Source organism: Emydura macquarii, unplaced genomic scaffold (assembly GCF_026122565.2).
Source record: "Emydura macquarii macquarii isolate MOO-44397 ecotype Brisbane River unplaced genomic scaffold, CSIRO-AGI_Emac_v2 contig_2481, whole genome shotgun sequence".
NCBI classification, from domain to species: Eukaryota; Metazoa; Chordata; order Testudines; family Chelidae; genus Emydura; species Emydura macquarii.
In genome coordinates, this window is record NW_027132618.1 from 3124743 (window position 1) to 3141513 (window position 16771).

Below are 16771 nucleotides of genomic sequence, written 5' to 3' on the forward strand. Positions count from 1 at the left end.
ATAAACCAGAAACATAATTAACAACACATATGAAAGCAGCTAATGAGACTAATCAAAGTACACAGCGTGTTAATGAAAGTTAGCAGCTAGGACAAAATTAATGCATCAGGGGATGCCAGAGAGAAATGGAAAATACATTCTATCTAGAACTAATGTCTTATGGCATGGTTGTATGTACAGTTACTTAGGCAACACTGAGGCAAAGCTTCAGCAGAACTGTCTGCAATAACTGTAGTCAAAATTTTAATTGCACTGTTGCTATTTGGCTACATTAGCAACCTGTGAATTTTTCCCCTATTATTTTTGTTGCACTGATTAATTAATTTTTAAGAGTAAGTACAGAGGATAACTGTATACACACTTGTAGTGCTTGCCATTTAAAAATAAACATTTACCACCAATTATCACACAATGCAATCTAAAATACCAGTCACTTCTAAGGTTAGGAAAGTACTGAACCATCTCAGACACTAGAGTGTGATATCTAATAGTAAATACTGATTTTTTTAAATAAGACCAGAGTTGAAAATAAACTTAGCATAACTGTTTTATACATTCTAGAAGTAAACACACATAACTGTTTCTCTTCATTTTTTTCCCCCCCTAAATGAAGGCCTGTAAATTCAGTTTAAATTATGAGTATAGACTTCCACATTTAGCATTAAAATAAATAGACAGTTTAGTTTATATTCACTTACAATGCTGCAAGTTAGCATCTTAAACACTGGAGTTCATTATACATGCTTTATTGCACTGCAGTTCAATGGCACCCTTCTCATAATTTTAATTTTGGCTTGATGATCCTTTACAGCTGTAACTTTTGCCTTGGCTTGCTGTAATCTCTCATTGGTCTTTTGAGAAACAATGGAACCCAGAACCATTTTTTCTGCCAAGTTTTCTTTTAGTAACATCAATTGCCTGGAGAAGAATAAAGGAAGAGACTTCAGTCTTATTCACACAACTTGCAGCCATGGTTTACCATTCATAGATCATCTGGGTAAATTTCCTGATAGAAGTCTTGTCTCTAAGAGTTAAGACTCTTTCAGATGAATATGCTCTTGGCTTCTTCTTTTTATTTTACAACTGTATCTAGCTTCTTTTTTCTCCAATTAAGCTAGATTAATTAAATTCACTATAATGAAAAGCTCTGCTAGACTTGGCATTTGACACACTACACCCATGCTCTTCTTCTTTCACCTCTTTTCCCATAGTAATTAATTTATATACAATTTAGACAGGCCATAGGAATCATTTTTACTCCTTTAGGCTGAAGTTCACCTACAGTGCAGAAGACCAACACAAAGCCTGAACTACTTAAATTCTGCACAGGAACAAAGGCACCAGCAAGTGGACTACACACAGGGCTGACAGACATGGAGAGGGTCTCTGCACCAATTCCATTGACCGGTGAAGAATGTGATGACATTGATAGGCCAGGGATAGTGCCACAGGATTCACATTTACAAACAGACCCAGCATTGAACACAATCAACACAAAGTGACTACAACTAACTATTCCAGACCATAGGAAAAGTAATCATGAAGACTGCAATAGCATCATTCACAAGCTGCAAATTATGGATTTCATCTGTTTAAACCTTGATTTCCATAAAGCCCCTTGGTTTCCATGCTAGTGAAAGGATTCCACCCTCAGTGAGTTTAAAAAGACACTCAAAAGGAGTAGGTATTGTCCTGCTTATGAGGAATCCTCATGCTCAAGCTATTAAAACTTGCTCTTATTTACAATGTTGCATTGTGGTCTAGTTTTTAAACTTGATTAACCAGTTTAGCTGTGGTTAAAAATCTGCAAGTATCTCTGTTATCAACTCAATTTATGTGCTTTATAATTTGACTATGTACATTTATTCAAACTGAAAGTCACTAGACAACTTCACTTCCAAAAGATGCAAGTATGTTTTTAAGGAAAGATACAGATCAATCAAGCCTCATGGGATAGTGCATAAAGTAGAGCTCCCCAGCTCACACGCAATTTAGATCTCTTTTTTCACTGCTGTACAGAAAGACCATCCCCACAAAATAAACAAAAACAAAGCAAAAACCCAAATCCAATTAAAAAAACAACATAATTACTTATCTTAGAGGAAGTGAACAATGCTGGTTTTAATTTAGGGTCCAATCCTGAAATTCTTACATAGGCAAAATTCTTCTTGAAAGCAATGGGGTTTTGCCTATACAAATCTTGAACGGAGAATTTATAAGAAGGGCATAAAGGGGAAAGCATGTTCAGTCGTCCCTCAGTTCCTTCACCAGTGCAGAATCCAGATGTTACAGGACTCCAGAATAGCAAGGAAAGAGTCATGGACTCCATTTGGACAACACTTCTTGAAGTTACTATATGAGGCCTTACCCAAAAACCTGAGGCATACTCTTCCAGATATTTCTAGATGAGCATATTAGTTGCTGATGAAGCCTACCATGGTCTTAAATCTTTCATGTGGTAGATAAGCCCTTGGAGCTGTGGAATCTAGCACTACCCCTATGAACTGCTCTCTAGATTGGCAACAGAATAGTGGAAAGATGTGAAGCTAAGCAAATCCTGTGGTGATTGTCCTCAAATGAGCCAATTGTTAATGTACAGATAGATCTGGATCCTTTGTCTCCTTATGTGAGCCACCACTACTACCAAGCACTTGGTGAATAGCTTTGGTGCTGATGAAAGACAAAGAGCACGACTCAGTACTGGAAGATGTTCCCACTTGGAATCTCCGGTATTTTCTTTGTGCCAGTTGAAATGGTAGGTAAAAGTAAGTGTCTTGTAAAATAGAGAGCCATGAAGCAGTCCTGTGGATTTGGGGATCTAATGATGGGATTATAGAGGCCAGCCTTACCATCCTTCATTTGAAAAGGCAGATGAACCTGTTGCAGAGTGGATTGGTTTAAATCAAAGTGATTTAAATCTCCAATTTTACTTATGGCTTAAATCAGCAAGACGGAAATCTTGATTTAAATAATCAATTTTAATCTTTTTTTACATTTGGACTTTTTAGTTAGTTCCTAAAGAAAGTTTGTTTCTCACTGGTTGTTAACCATTAAAACATGTTGATTTGCAATTCAAGATAGGGTTTATAACAACTTTGGTACTTCTTTTTGCTAACGCATACATTATATCTATACATATAGAAGCATACATAATATTTATACATATTTATTTTAGCAATTATATGGCTTAATTAACATTTATTCACTTCCTTAATTTTTACATTTACAAATTGTGAGTGATGCATTTGTCATTTACTAGATGATGATCAAGTTTTCTTGTGATTTGTGTCAAGCTCTCTTTGGATGGAAATTAGAATTTGGTTAAAAATAAACCAAAACAGAATTTTAAAATGATATTTTTATTATTTAGGTTGTTTTATTTAACTATGCTGGATATGTAAGAAAAAAAAGTTTAACAAAAAGATTACCAAACAAAACTAGATAATTTATTAAACAAAGGAAGTAATATATGTAGTTAGTGAATTGAACTGATTGTTTCTGGTTTCCATGTCGTTCAAGAGTTTAAAACTAGTAGATCTCATCCTTTCAGACTTAGATTTTTATTCAGATATTAAAACAGGAAAGTAAGCTTTCCTGCTTTTTCAATTCCAAATTGGTTTTTTAACTCTGAATGCACTAGTCATTGAACTGAGCTAACTAAAAAAACTGAAACAAAGAAAATATTCTCTCTGCACCTATGGTAGAAGCTTCTGCTGTCAAAAGCTGGTTTGACACTTTAACAAACTCTGGTTTCAGGTGCTAGTGACTTCCACTAGTTTGGAGGTTTGAATTTCTTTGAAATTTGACAACAAATGTGTACTGCTTGATATTACTTGTAAATCAATTTAAATTATTGTAACAGATTATAGTAAATGTAATCCTTATCATAGATTGTCATAATTTCAGTTACATTTAAATACATTTATTTTATTTAAAAAAAAACTATTTATTTTCAGTAAAAAATCCAATTTAAAGAAAAAAACCTGATTTTTAATTGTTTTAAATTTTTAAATTTTAATTTAATTTAATTTTTTAATTTTAATTTTCTTCTACTTTGACTTGTAGAGATTTCTCAGCTCTAGGACTAGATTCCAGGTCTCTCTCTTCTTCAAGATTAAAAAATAATGGAAATATAACTCTATCCCTCTGAACTCCATGGGCACATCTTCCACTACTCCAAGATTTAGCAGGCAGTCCACTACTTGCTTTAACAACATCTCATGAGAGGGACAAGGAAGGGTTGAGCGTAGGGACTAAGAATGAATGGAATACCCCACACTAACAATCTCTAAAACCCAGTGGTTTGATTCCACTCCAGGCCTCTCAAAAATATATCAATGGTTGCCAAATAAGGGGACGGGTGGAGATGGTAAAGGGTATATATTGTTCAAAGGCTATTTATGGCTTTGATGATGGCATGAAATTTGCTGCTATAAGGTGGATACAGTGTGCAGTAGAGGAGGAAGAGGGAGAGGGCAGCTCAAATGAGGAAGAGGAAATATTTGTTGGGATCTAGCACTCTTCCATCTGCAGGTGTTCATCACTTTCCTGTTCTTCCTGTGGTATGGTGAGAGTCTATGGCAGTCTCCCCTCTTGAGCAACTCTACGAAGTTTCATTAATGAAGCAGATTTATCGCTAGTTCAGGGTAAAAGGCTAGGACCAAGATACCAAGATGTGTGCTCTCTCCAAGATCTCACAGGACTATGGCTATAGTGTCAGCTCTTAGATTCCCTGTCCGAACAGTAAGAGTCATGTGAATGGGAACAAGATGAGCAGGTGGAGGATACCTCCTTACTGTACTGAGACTGGTAGGAAGAAAATAAGTAGTCCCCCTCTTACGGTGGGGTTACCCTATTCAGAATTCTAGTGTGAGCTTAACTCTCCTCTGCCTTCTACCACTGGAACTGAAGAGTTCACTGATACTATAACAGTACTGGTAGTTAATACTTAAGCACAGGACAGTATCATACCTGAGGACAGTTATGGTTACTCAGGTTGCACTGTCACTGCAATATCACTCAGTACCAAAAATAGCATTGGTGGAAGAATCTGTACGTTAGAGGTTAGCACTGGAGTCACAGGTGCCGAAGTCATGTTGTGTACAAATGTTGGTACCAAGAGGTCAGTCTTGGGTGAAGGACAGACTACTACCTGAGAAGGTACTGTATGTGCTCAGTGACTGGGTTTTGCCAGGGTATCAGAGGGACCAAATCTGGGCCACAAATTACTCCTTTCACTGACACCACCGAAACACCAGAACTACTTCTTGTGTGTAATTAGAATCACATCTGCTAACTTTAGTGACAAAAATAAGCATTTACTGATTCACAGATTTGACAGCCAGAAAGGACTATTATGATCATCTAATCTGATCTCCTGCATTACACAACAAATTTTCATCCAGTAATTCCTGTATCAAACCCATAATTTCTGTCTGATCTAGAGCACAGACATCCAGTCTTGGTTTAGACTTCATGTGATGGAGAATCCACTACATCCCTAAGTAAGTTGTTCCAATGGCAAATTAACCTCACTGTAAAAAGCTGTATCTTATTTCTAGTCTGAATTTGTCTAGCTTCAGCATCTATATACTTGATATAGTTATGCCTTTGTCTGCTAGATTAAACAGCCTGATCAGAAATCTTCTCCACATATATGTACATATAGACACGATCAAGACACCACTTAACCTTCTCTTGGATAAACTAAATAGATTGAGCTTGTTTATCCTCTCACTATAAGGCTGGTTTTCCAAACCTTGAATCATCCTTGTAGCTCATTTCCTAACCATTTCCACCACATCACATTGAGAGCTCGTGACCAGTTGGCTATCCATCACAACCCTGAAGTCACTTTTCAGAATCCAGTCCCCTATTGTGTAAGTGTAACCTAAACCACTTTGTTCTTAGATGTATGCAGTGGCTAGATTAAAATGCATGTTGTTCAAATGAGCCCATTTTACCAAGCAGTTCAGATCGTTCTGTAGAACAGTTCTGGTCTTTTCATTCTATTATTGCTTTTTATTCCCCTTAGCATGGCAAAGCCAATAACTAAGAGGGAGAGAACTGGATTCTATTCCATCTTGTACATCATCAACAGAATCATTTACTAAATTTCCTGTCAGTTACACAAGTGCAAACCCACTGAATACAATGGAATTGCTCAGCTGTCACTAATGGCATAATTTGAGACAATAAAGGTGCACAGGTGCAACTGGAAGCTTAATATAGCTTGCAGAACCTTTGTTAGTGGTGAAGATACACAAGATGGAAATTGGCTTGCTCACCTTTCAGAATGGAGATTGAGTTTATAGTTAGAGAAAAACATTGTTTTACTTGTAAATTAAGCATATTTCATATGCATACCATTGAAAGCCAACAAATATGGAACCTTACAAGTCATCTTTTAGAGCATAGCTATACCTTAATGTGAATGGGTGCCTTTAAGTTTTTGGAAAAAATATTTTAAAATATATAACATAATTGCCTAAAAATGCAGTTAGTATGTGTGCAGAATAGTTACATTGCATAACAGAATTTACTTTTGCCATACATCTACAAAATCCTAGTTTTCTTGGTTCGAGGCTCAACTATTCCAAATTGTATCAAGCTGAATTGTAATGAATGCACTGACATCCTTGATTCAATTTTTGCTCCAAAATTGCTTTGGGTGATAAAACTGTTAAAGATTTATTTGCACTACTGATTTCATTCTAACTCTGCTTAATAAAAATATTATTGCATTGTGCTGCACATAAAGATATTGCATACATATTAAGACAAAAATGGTTTCTGTTGTGTCTTATCTAAACAGGGCATCATTAAGCAAGCTGCTTTGGCATTGATTATTATATATATTTGCTATATATTTTCTACTGTGCAAAGTCTCAAGGGAAACAATGAGAAATCTTAACCACAATGGTGAAGTCTTTAGCCAATAAATACTTTGATACTTTTTGTTTCTTGTTTTCTGTGGATTTTTGGCAGTATACTCCAGCACATAGGTGATGCTGCATAATAAGAATAATACACTGCTTGCTTTATTTTTGCAGGCAAAAAACCCCCCAATGTTTTATTTGTGGAATTTTCCCTTTAAAAAAAATCACATTTGTGTTGAAATGTGGTTATGGGTCACTGTTCTCACTTTATGTAAAGAGGCAAATCCTGCCCTAACCGTTTTAGCCATAGAAAGTGGGGCATACAGGGAACTTCCACACTGCTGGAGAGTGGGTTGAGCTGAAGGAGATGGGCTCTGAATTCTACTACTTTGTGGATCTGTTGGATTTTCCCTATGGGAGGCAAAAAAATCACTATTCAGGCTACTTCAGGCCTGAGGTTCCGCCCCTCCAACTCCTCAAGTACCCAGAACATGTACCCAGATTTGGTGCAAGGAACAAGATTGGCTCAGAGAGGAATTAAGGATGTAGTTAAAGCTCCCCTTGATTTTGTGGTTCCACTTCTAGAGGAACACTTTTGCTTACAATACTGTAACTCTGATATTCGATCAGTTTGTGGGACCAAGTAAGAATGTGATTTATTTGTGTTTGTTTGTTCTACAAAAAAGAACCCAAACATTGTAATATATGGATGTATTTCAATCTAGAAAAATTATCCATATTTGTGTGCAGCATTCATATTTACAACACTGAATATTAAGAAAAATATACCTCTGTTCCTGAAAATTTGTAATCAGCTCCTTCCATTTTTCCGTATCTTCTTTGTTTTCCTTAACAAAGCTTTGTCTTTCCTTTATGGTTTCCTCATTTTTCCTCCATTTGTCAAGTCCAAACAAACTCTGTGTCAAAGAAGCATGCTGAATGCTGAAGTCTTGAACTAATGAATACTCGTATGCTTTTTGTTTCTTGTTTTCCAAAAACTGAGCATGCCTTTTCCTTACTTTTTCAATAAATCTTGATTTTCTCAATTGATGTTGTTGTAAAGCTTCTTGAATTCTAATGCCTTCTTCTTTGCATCTTTTCTGAACACCATTCTTTTTCTCCTCAAGAAAACCCTTAATATAGTAGTCAGCTTCACCTTTGGCAATTTGCATCTGCATAACCCTACATATCTTTTTCGTTTGGATCTCACACCTCTTACTCTCCCTGTAGGCTTTATCAATAACATAAAATGGTCCAAGTCTTACAGATCCATACATTCTAGCAAAAATCCTCTTCTCTATGTTTACTGGGTGATTCACAGCTTTAAGTTGTGGAGCAGGATGAACAAGAGAATGAAACCGGTGCACAGCATGCCAAATTTCTTCCTCTTTCTTTTGAAATATCAGCAGCTTATCCTTCACTGAATGAAAAGTTGCTTTACAAACTGAAAGCCTAAATTTAGTTTCTGGCTGCTCCTTCATATAAGGTTCCTCCACATCCAAAAAACCTACAATACAAAGAACACAATATTTAATCTGTTATGTGTATCTGATTATAAAAATGTACTATTTCTTAATATTTCAGAGTCTAATAAAGACTTTAATATTCACCGATGATAGATGTCCTATTTAAGTCAATCTATCCTCTTGTGAGTTTGAATTAAATATTAGATTACTTTGAAATAAGACTTGAAATTATCTTACATATCAGTACAGTATTATCCTCTGCCAAAATAATGATGATAAGCAAAGGCCCAGAGTTAAGTCTAACAGACAGCTTTTTATTATGTCAAAATGTCTGTGTAAAAGTTTTAAAATATTTAATATTAGTAAGTGCCAACTTAAAAATCAGCTACTATACTTGTTGGAGCCTAACCCCCCCTCAATGAAGTCAGTCAGGAATCTTTCAATTCACATTAACAGGTTTTAGATCAGTACCCTGCTCTATTACTCATCCAAAGAAAATTATGATATTTTTAAAGTTTCACATGTTCCTATACCTGCTACTTTTTTAAAGGCAGAGTGTTTTAACTTACTGACATTAACAAAATAACAGCATAAAATAATGTAACCATTGAAGAATACTATTAGGAATAATATCCATTCTTATTCCCATTTTAAAAATATATCCTTTGCTCTACCTGTATTTCACTGTGTCTCTTGAAATTAAATATCAATCATGTTCAATTGGCTACTCCATCTTCTATATTCATGGCCACAACAAATTCTTCCTCCCTTTTATACTCTGAGTATAATACATATTCAAATTCTGTCATGGTTTTATATATGGAAAAACGTTTACCAGAGAGGAGTATATAAGGTGATTAACTATTTCTGCAGAGAATAAAGTACAAAATGAAGCTAAAGCTTGTCTGAGTACCATAAATGCCTTCCATTTCAAGTGGTTCCATAGCCATGCATATTCTTTTACTTGTGTGGTAAGAAATAAGAAAATTCAAGTAAAAATAAAATAAATGATTCTCTTGCCTTGTGAGTATTCTATAGTTTTGTGCTGCTACTTTTTTGGATGTTCCAGTGACATAACTTGGAGGTAGTGGGAACTATTGCTCAAGAGCAGATTAAAAAACAATTAAGTATTCAAGGGAATGGCCTGGGTAGAAAGAAGTGATGGGATGGGATGGGATATATTTGGGGCAAATGGTAAATGAAAAAAGATATGTGACAGGGTATCAAATTTGCATAAACTTTGATTTAATAACTAATTGAATCAAATCAACTGAACTAAATTAGACAGGCTGATCCTTATTGAACTGCAGCCTAACCTTGGTGAGCCATGCCATCACAGGTTTCAGCAAAAATCATGACACTCCCTTGACCTGTGGCTTATTCGGCTGTACAGCCCCCTATCCACTGGTTCACCAGAGCAAGCAACGACCAATGAGGTTCCATTTTGGAACAGGCTATGTAAGTCCTAGAGGTGGCTCAACAACCCACTCCATTGGCTTTTGTACATTTTTGCTCTCTTCCCCCATCTGTTGTAAATGGCAAGACTCTATACTTCACATACCAATAGGTTTAAATTAGTGTGCCTCTCCCCCTAGTCTATGAACACAGGGCCAGATCACTTAATCCAGCTACTCCCCTGGAACATGCTGTATCTGAAACACCACCAATTGACTAATTCAGAGTAACTAAATAAATAGCAAACAAGTTGTGCCAGAAACATGTGTTCCCGTAAAACACAAAAAAACACGTATATGATGAAAATATACTCAATAAGGCAGAAAATTCTTCAAGGAATTTCTGTGATCTCAGTGGTAGTCAGATCTAATTTCACATGCCCCTGGGATGAATACAATGTAGAGCAACATAATGAGATAGAAAGACAGCAAAGAAGTGCAAAATACAGAATTGTAAACAAGAGGAATAGAGTAAAGAATGCAGTGAACAGACAAACAAACAGTTGGGAAGGCATGTAAGAAAAACAAAGAGGGCCCATAATACAAAACACAGGGATGACACCTGCTACATATGGGAGGGTCTTTTATATAAACTAGCACAGATAACACAGACTCCAGGCACAGCCAGTTGCCAATCTGGTTAGCAAGCTGCTTGAAAGTTGCATGTCTAGTCAGGATCTGCAGCATCTTTCGCAGGGCTAGTTTGCTTATTCCAGGATTGGCCAACCTTCACCCTTTGCAAGGGTGGCTGGGTTAAAGTCCTGGCTCTCAACTGGAGATTGCAGAGTGCATTTTATCCAACTGTTGTGCAAAAAGCCCAACCTCAATCCTACCCAACCCTCCCCACAGGGCAGAATGATTTCACACCATTGCCAGTGTGGTTTAGTAGCTAGATGCCACAAATGAACCCCAAATAACTATGCAATATGCATAAAATATTACATTTCTGAAAGAGAACTGAAATTTAAAAGGTATTTTTCCAAATTCTTTAGATGATTTTGAATTTTTTTAAAATCACTACCCAAAAATGCACTGTTTTAGGATACCAGCAAAGACTTAACTGCAGTAACTCAGAGTGTAGCTTTTTTTAATATGATAAAACAAGTTCTAAAATATTTCAGCATAATGAGCTGGGGAAAAGGTGTGCTACTCCAGCAACAATTAACTAAATTGGTACAGTGCGTGCAGTTCACTTTTTTCTGTAGGCATTTAAATAGGCATTATGGATAGTATTCTCATTAACAACATAGTGACTCTGTACTTCCGATTAGCAATATTGAACTGTGACATGAACTGTCTTCATATTAAAGATTTAAAATATATTTTGATGGCTCTTATGAAAGGTGGGGTTTGTTGGGATATGGTGAAGTAATAGGGAAGCTATTTCTTAATTTTTCATGGACCTTTTTATGCTACCAATAAAAGTAAATTAGAAACCAGAAGAAAGGCTTAAATATGACATTGTCTCAATTTATTTTGTGATGTTCAGCTCATGCACTTCTCTCAGAGCCTTACAGTGCCAGGCAACATAGTAAGATGCATAAAGTGAATTTTTTGGCCTTTGTGGCTTTGAGTGAAGGACTTAATGTCATTTTTATGCAATATAGCTATGGTCACAAAAGGATTTTTTGTTTTACCTGTTTTTGATCAAATCCACTTCTTACGTGAATTCCAGTCACATCTGCTTCATTTACTGGAAACGTACTGTAAGAACTGCAGAGCCAATATGCAGTAGTTGCACAAGAACATGCTATATTTTGTTCTGCCCTATGCATCGTCATGCAAAACAAGCCATATGCTGACTACAGAATATATATTGTTGACAATATCTGAGAGTAAAAATAAAATGGCTTGATTTCCAGAAACTCGAAGTGCTGTCAGTTAAATAAATCTTGTTTTGATTTGAAAACTGAGCAATTTTGTTAGAGTGACTTAAGGGGAATAAATATCAAACACCAAAATGTCATTTTACAAAATCATTTTTCTAATGATAATCATATAAGAAGTGAGCATAAATATTCTCTCTTTTCAAGCTGAAAAGGGTTTTCATGAGCGAAAACTAGTGAAAGGTTTACATTGTTTCTTTTTGAAAAGAGTATATAGCTACTTGTTAGTGATAGAATACACCAGTTTTATCTAAGATTTGTTACAAATAATGTAGATCAAGCTCATGTGTCATATTTCAAATATTTTCCCTGTTATCCTCAATACAATAATCCTTTGACTATGTCAACTGGAGTAGTTCAGTATGTTTACTAGGATTTTCTCTTACTCTTTGAGGTATGTGGGAATTCAAAAATGCTTTTTCTTAAAATCATCCTATTCATTCTTAAAAGGGACTCCCAACATACATGTAAGGCAGACAGAGTGGCCCCCTGTGTTTATTTAGCACATTACTGAGTCAACGTTTCCTGATGTATACCAGATTTATAAATGTCTACAATGCTTTAAAGACTTTGTTCAGTAACAAGATGTTATTAGAGACATTATTTTGATTTCCTGGAATGATCACACTGCTGTGGCTGCACAAGTCTCTTATGAAAGCTTTTGGTCTAAAGTGCATGCAACCAATTGTAACTTAAAACTAAAAAAGCTGAAGCCATTGCTTTGTTCTAATTCAAAGGAACTTAGTGGAAATGACTTGCATAAATGTGATCCGGATGCCCTCTGTATTTCCAGATCTCAGTTTTATTGGAGAGAGCTTCTTGTGATATCTGCGAGTAATAAATATTGGAGAGAAAAAAAACCAAGAGTCCTGTAGCACCTTAAAGACTAACAAATTTCTGCGGGCATAAGCTTTCGTGGGCTGCAACTCATTTCGTCAAATGCATCAGGTCAGGTCAGGTCAGGATGCATCGTCAGGTGCATCTGACGAAGTGGGTTGCAGCCCAAGAAAGCTTATGCCTGCAGAAATTTGTTAGTCTTTAAGGTGCTACAGGACTCTCGTTGTTTTTGCTGTATACAGACTACACGGCTACCCCTCTGGAAATATTGGAGAGACTATTAGGTGTAACTATTTATTGATTATACTGCACTTGTTTTTCAGTTATTTACTTCACAATTTCCTAGATGCTTCCTTAAAAAAAAAATCCTTGGTACAGTTTCTAGCAAAATCCATATGGCTAAATTGGGATTGTGGTGAAATTAGGGTGATTTGTCAGGTAACCATTTATGAGACAGACAAATAACATGAAAAGCAATGGCCATAGGTCTTTATACTTGGATTTTAAGGTTTTGCATTGGTTCCCACATGCTCCTCAGCCAACTCAGATGCCTCAATACACCTTACTTGAGGCTTCAGGGTCCCTTTCTACCTGTTTTGATGCTCTAAAAGCTTCCACAACAAAGATCTCCTTGCTTTTTGTGATTCTGTGGATATCTGTCACTGTCAGTGTGTGTAGCTCTATTTCTGCACTACACTCAGAATCGTTCTTTTGAAACCATGCACACCATGTGCGCTACAGCTATCCTCAAAAGGAAAGGCCACAATGTGCTAAATTTGAACAATGATCAGGACCATGCCAGCATGGATGCAGTGTTGCAGATAAGGAAAACATTGTATCTCTGGTAACTATTCCACCTGGGATTATCAAAGTTAGGGGTGTTGGGAGCAGTAGCATCCAGAAATCAGGTTGTGAGATAGATAAAGGCATACTCAAATACACAGAGTGAGATTTTGTGCTTCCCCTCCAAGAGACATGGCACAGAAGTCACAGCCCTAGGTGAAGGGAGCTATCATAGTTTTAAGCCACCTTTGAACCCTCCTGATCCTGGGCTGTTCCAGGGGCCGAAACAACTTCTCATATAATTTAGACAGCTCTAGAGGCTGCAACACTGCCAGAATCTCTGCAGCATTGTGTAAAATGGCCTGATCCCCAACAAGCATCTCCCAATCCTGACATACCCCCTATTCTGGGGCTTTGGGGATCCTTGGAAGACAATCTCATGGTTGCCTTCCACAATATTAGCCTAGGGAATCTTCCCCTCGTCAGAATTGAGACTTCCAGCACCTTTACACTCCTCTGACCCTTTTATGCTGCATGAAGGGGCCAGAGTAGGGGTGAGGCTCTTGCCCACAACCTGGGCTCTGGTCCCAGGTATTTTAAGATATATTCCCTATAGACACACAGGTATTGGTAAAGTTTACAAGTTAAATTGTGTCCCCATCTGAGGCTGATTTATGCCATTCTGGCACAAATCTGCCTTAAAATTGGTTGGACTTCCCTAGCCTCTGCACATCTTGCCTCCCTGGCTCCCTACATCCACTGCCTTTTCTGCCTCCCTTCTTGTCAGGTTCCAGCTTATGGGACACCCCTCACACTAGCTGTCTTGATGCCACCCACGAAAGATGCTTGTCACCCATATCTGCAGACATCTGGCATACCTAGTGAGATTCATCAGTCTGGGAATACACTCTGGTAAACCACCAAAAACCTTTTTAGACTGAAAAACTGGGTCTGTGGAATATCCCCAATATCCATTTCTCAGACACTTTTGGTGGCAACTTTCCTCCTCTCATTACCCCGTTTATGATAGGGACTGCTAGGCCATGCTGAAAGCTATAGTTTTATCTTTGTAGAATAAACTCAGTTACAGAAGGAAGAAAGAGGAATTTTATTCCTGCCTTAAGTGCCAAAGCTGAACACAGCCTCGACTACAGAACTATACTGACACATCCATAATGCAGCAATGCTACTGAATACTAACCATATACCGTCTCTATTTGCCAGCATTACAGTACTAGGCTTGTAATATATATTTGTAATTGTAATTATATATTGTAATATATATTACAAAAATATCTTCCATCTTTATATAGTGAAATAAGTGTAGACCTTGCTTTCCTTTTTGATCAATGAATTGACCTTAACTTCACCAGCATCATGCTGTGTTACACAGACTTTTTAGAACAGCTTATCTTTGAGAATCAACAGCAGATTTTTTTGTGCAATAAAAATGCAATTTTTGTTTTTAATGAAATCCAATTGCAATAGTACCTAGAAGTGCCAGTCATGGACCAGGGCCCCATCATGCTAGATGCTGTATAAACAATGAACAAAAAGACAATCTCCGTCCCCAAAGAATTTACAATCTAACTAAGTTGTATATCTGTTTGCCAAACACTGTATGTCTGTTTTGTGGCATAGAGGGCAATAAAATCCTTTATTAAAAAATGGTATTTCTTTGGAAATCTCAGCCAAATGGATCAACTGAGCATATAAACCAATGTTTCAGGTTCCTTTGGGGTTTTTCCTTTGTTTTACTTATTCCTAATTACAGAACTAAATATTGAGAATGGCAGCTATTGCAAAAAAATCTAAATTTGCCTAAATGTTGTACTAACGAAAAGCAAACTAGGAAATGGTGTATCAAAAAGGCTATCAGAGAAATATGTAACCTACAAATATTTACGTATAAATAGCTGTAGTGTTCTAAGAAGAAATGAGATTTACAGTGAGGAAAGGGGGGAAATGATTATCAAACAGCACTGAACATAGTGTATATATTTTCATGAATCAAAGCATCAGGATATTTAAATGTTTTGTATATTGTATGTAATGTACTGTGTATGCATTATGCTACACATAAAAAACTATGTTAAAAGAACATTAATATGGTTGCAAAGTCAAACACTCAAAAGTTAAGAAATGCCAGAATTAAGGTTGCCCATGCATGTTAAATTGGTCCCTTTGTGCATATGCTCACTTCACTTCTCAACATCTTTTTCCATTTTCAGGGATCAAAAGTGATTCTTCACCACTCCTGAGAATGGACTTTGGAGTTCCAGTCATTTTCTTGACTTCTTTACTTATCTAAACAGAGTCCTTCCACTGTACCCTTAGTCTGCCATGTCCTTTCTTGCTGTCTTCTTCCTCCCATTCTTTCTTTGCTGGCTGCTCCTCTCCCATTCTTATCGCGTCCCACTCACCTCAAACATGCACTCTCCAGCCTATCCAACATGGAGAGTCCCAAGTCCATCCTCCCACTAAGTTCTTCCATGTATACTCTGTCTACCCTCCATTGCCTACCATTATCCTCAGTATATTATTTTCTACTATCTGTATCTTCTCTTCTTCCATCTCTGTAACATCCACCATTTCCAAACCATAAAGCAATCATGCAGTTTTCCTTTCATTTTGTTACTTAACTGCTAGTCCCACAGTACTCCTTCCACCTTATTCATTGCCACCCATGCACACTGGATTGTTCTTTTCAATTATCCAAATCTCTCTCTGATGGCACTAAGTATACAGAAATTCTTTCTTCTGATTCACCTTTTTTGCTGAAACTCAAATCAACAGCTCTTCTTCCACCTTCCCTACTTGCATAAATCCAGTTTTCTTTGTGTTTGCCATCAAACCATGGTCTTCAAACCCAGATGCCCAAAGACCATATTTATCAATTCCTCTTTGCAGTCAGCCAAAAGGGCCAAATTGTCCACATACATTAGTTTTCTCTGTGTCTCCACAGGCTTCTTCTACTAATCAGCTCCATAACAAGGATAAAGAGAAGTGGACTCAGCACACTGCCTCGTCTCAATCCCACTATCACCTCAAAACCCTCCAAAATTCCAAGTATTGTTACCGCCTTAACTCCTGACCCTAAATACAGTTCTTTTATCATCTCCACTTCTTGATGTTCCTCTCCCTTCCATCTCAATAGTCCAAACACCAGCTCCTGTGGAACCAAGTCATATGCTTTCTCAAAATCAATAAATGATACACAGCAGTTATGCCCTCCATTTATCATTCTTTCAAACTTCTGTCAATGCAAATATTGTGTCTATTGTACTCTTTCCCTTCTTAAAGCCATGTTGCTCCTATATTGAGATCCATCTGGCACCTCAACCTTGCCTCTAAAACCCTCACGGACTTTAAGAGGCTGTTTTAACAAGGTGATTCTTTGACAGGTTTTTGGATCATTTGCATCGCCATTCCCTTTCAAGGAGGCACAATACATCCCGTTCTCCAGT

The 16771-nt window shown here is 36.9% G+C and overlaps 1 protein-coding gene across 1 annotated transcript in view; it reads right to left on the reverse strand.

The window, feature by feature from the left end:
• Nucleotides 1–303: 303 nt before the first annotated feature.
• LRRIQ3 (leucine rich repeats and IQ motif containing 3) overlaps nucleotides 304–16771 on the reverse strand; it is a 60515-nt gene continuing 44047 nt past the window's right edge. The window contains exons 6-7 of the mRNA XM_067563382.1: nucleotides 7668–8385; nucleotides 304–918 (exon numbers count right to left, since the gene is read on the reverse strand). Coding sequence (XP_067419483.1) covers nucleotides 735–918; nucleotides 7668–8385 — 902 coding nt within the window. The 3' untranslated portion in view covers nucleotides 304–734. The remainder of the gene's footprint in view (nucleotides 919–7667; nucleotides 8386–16771) is intronic.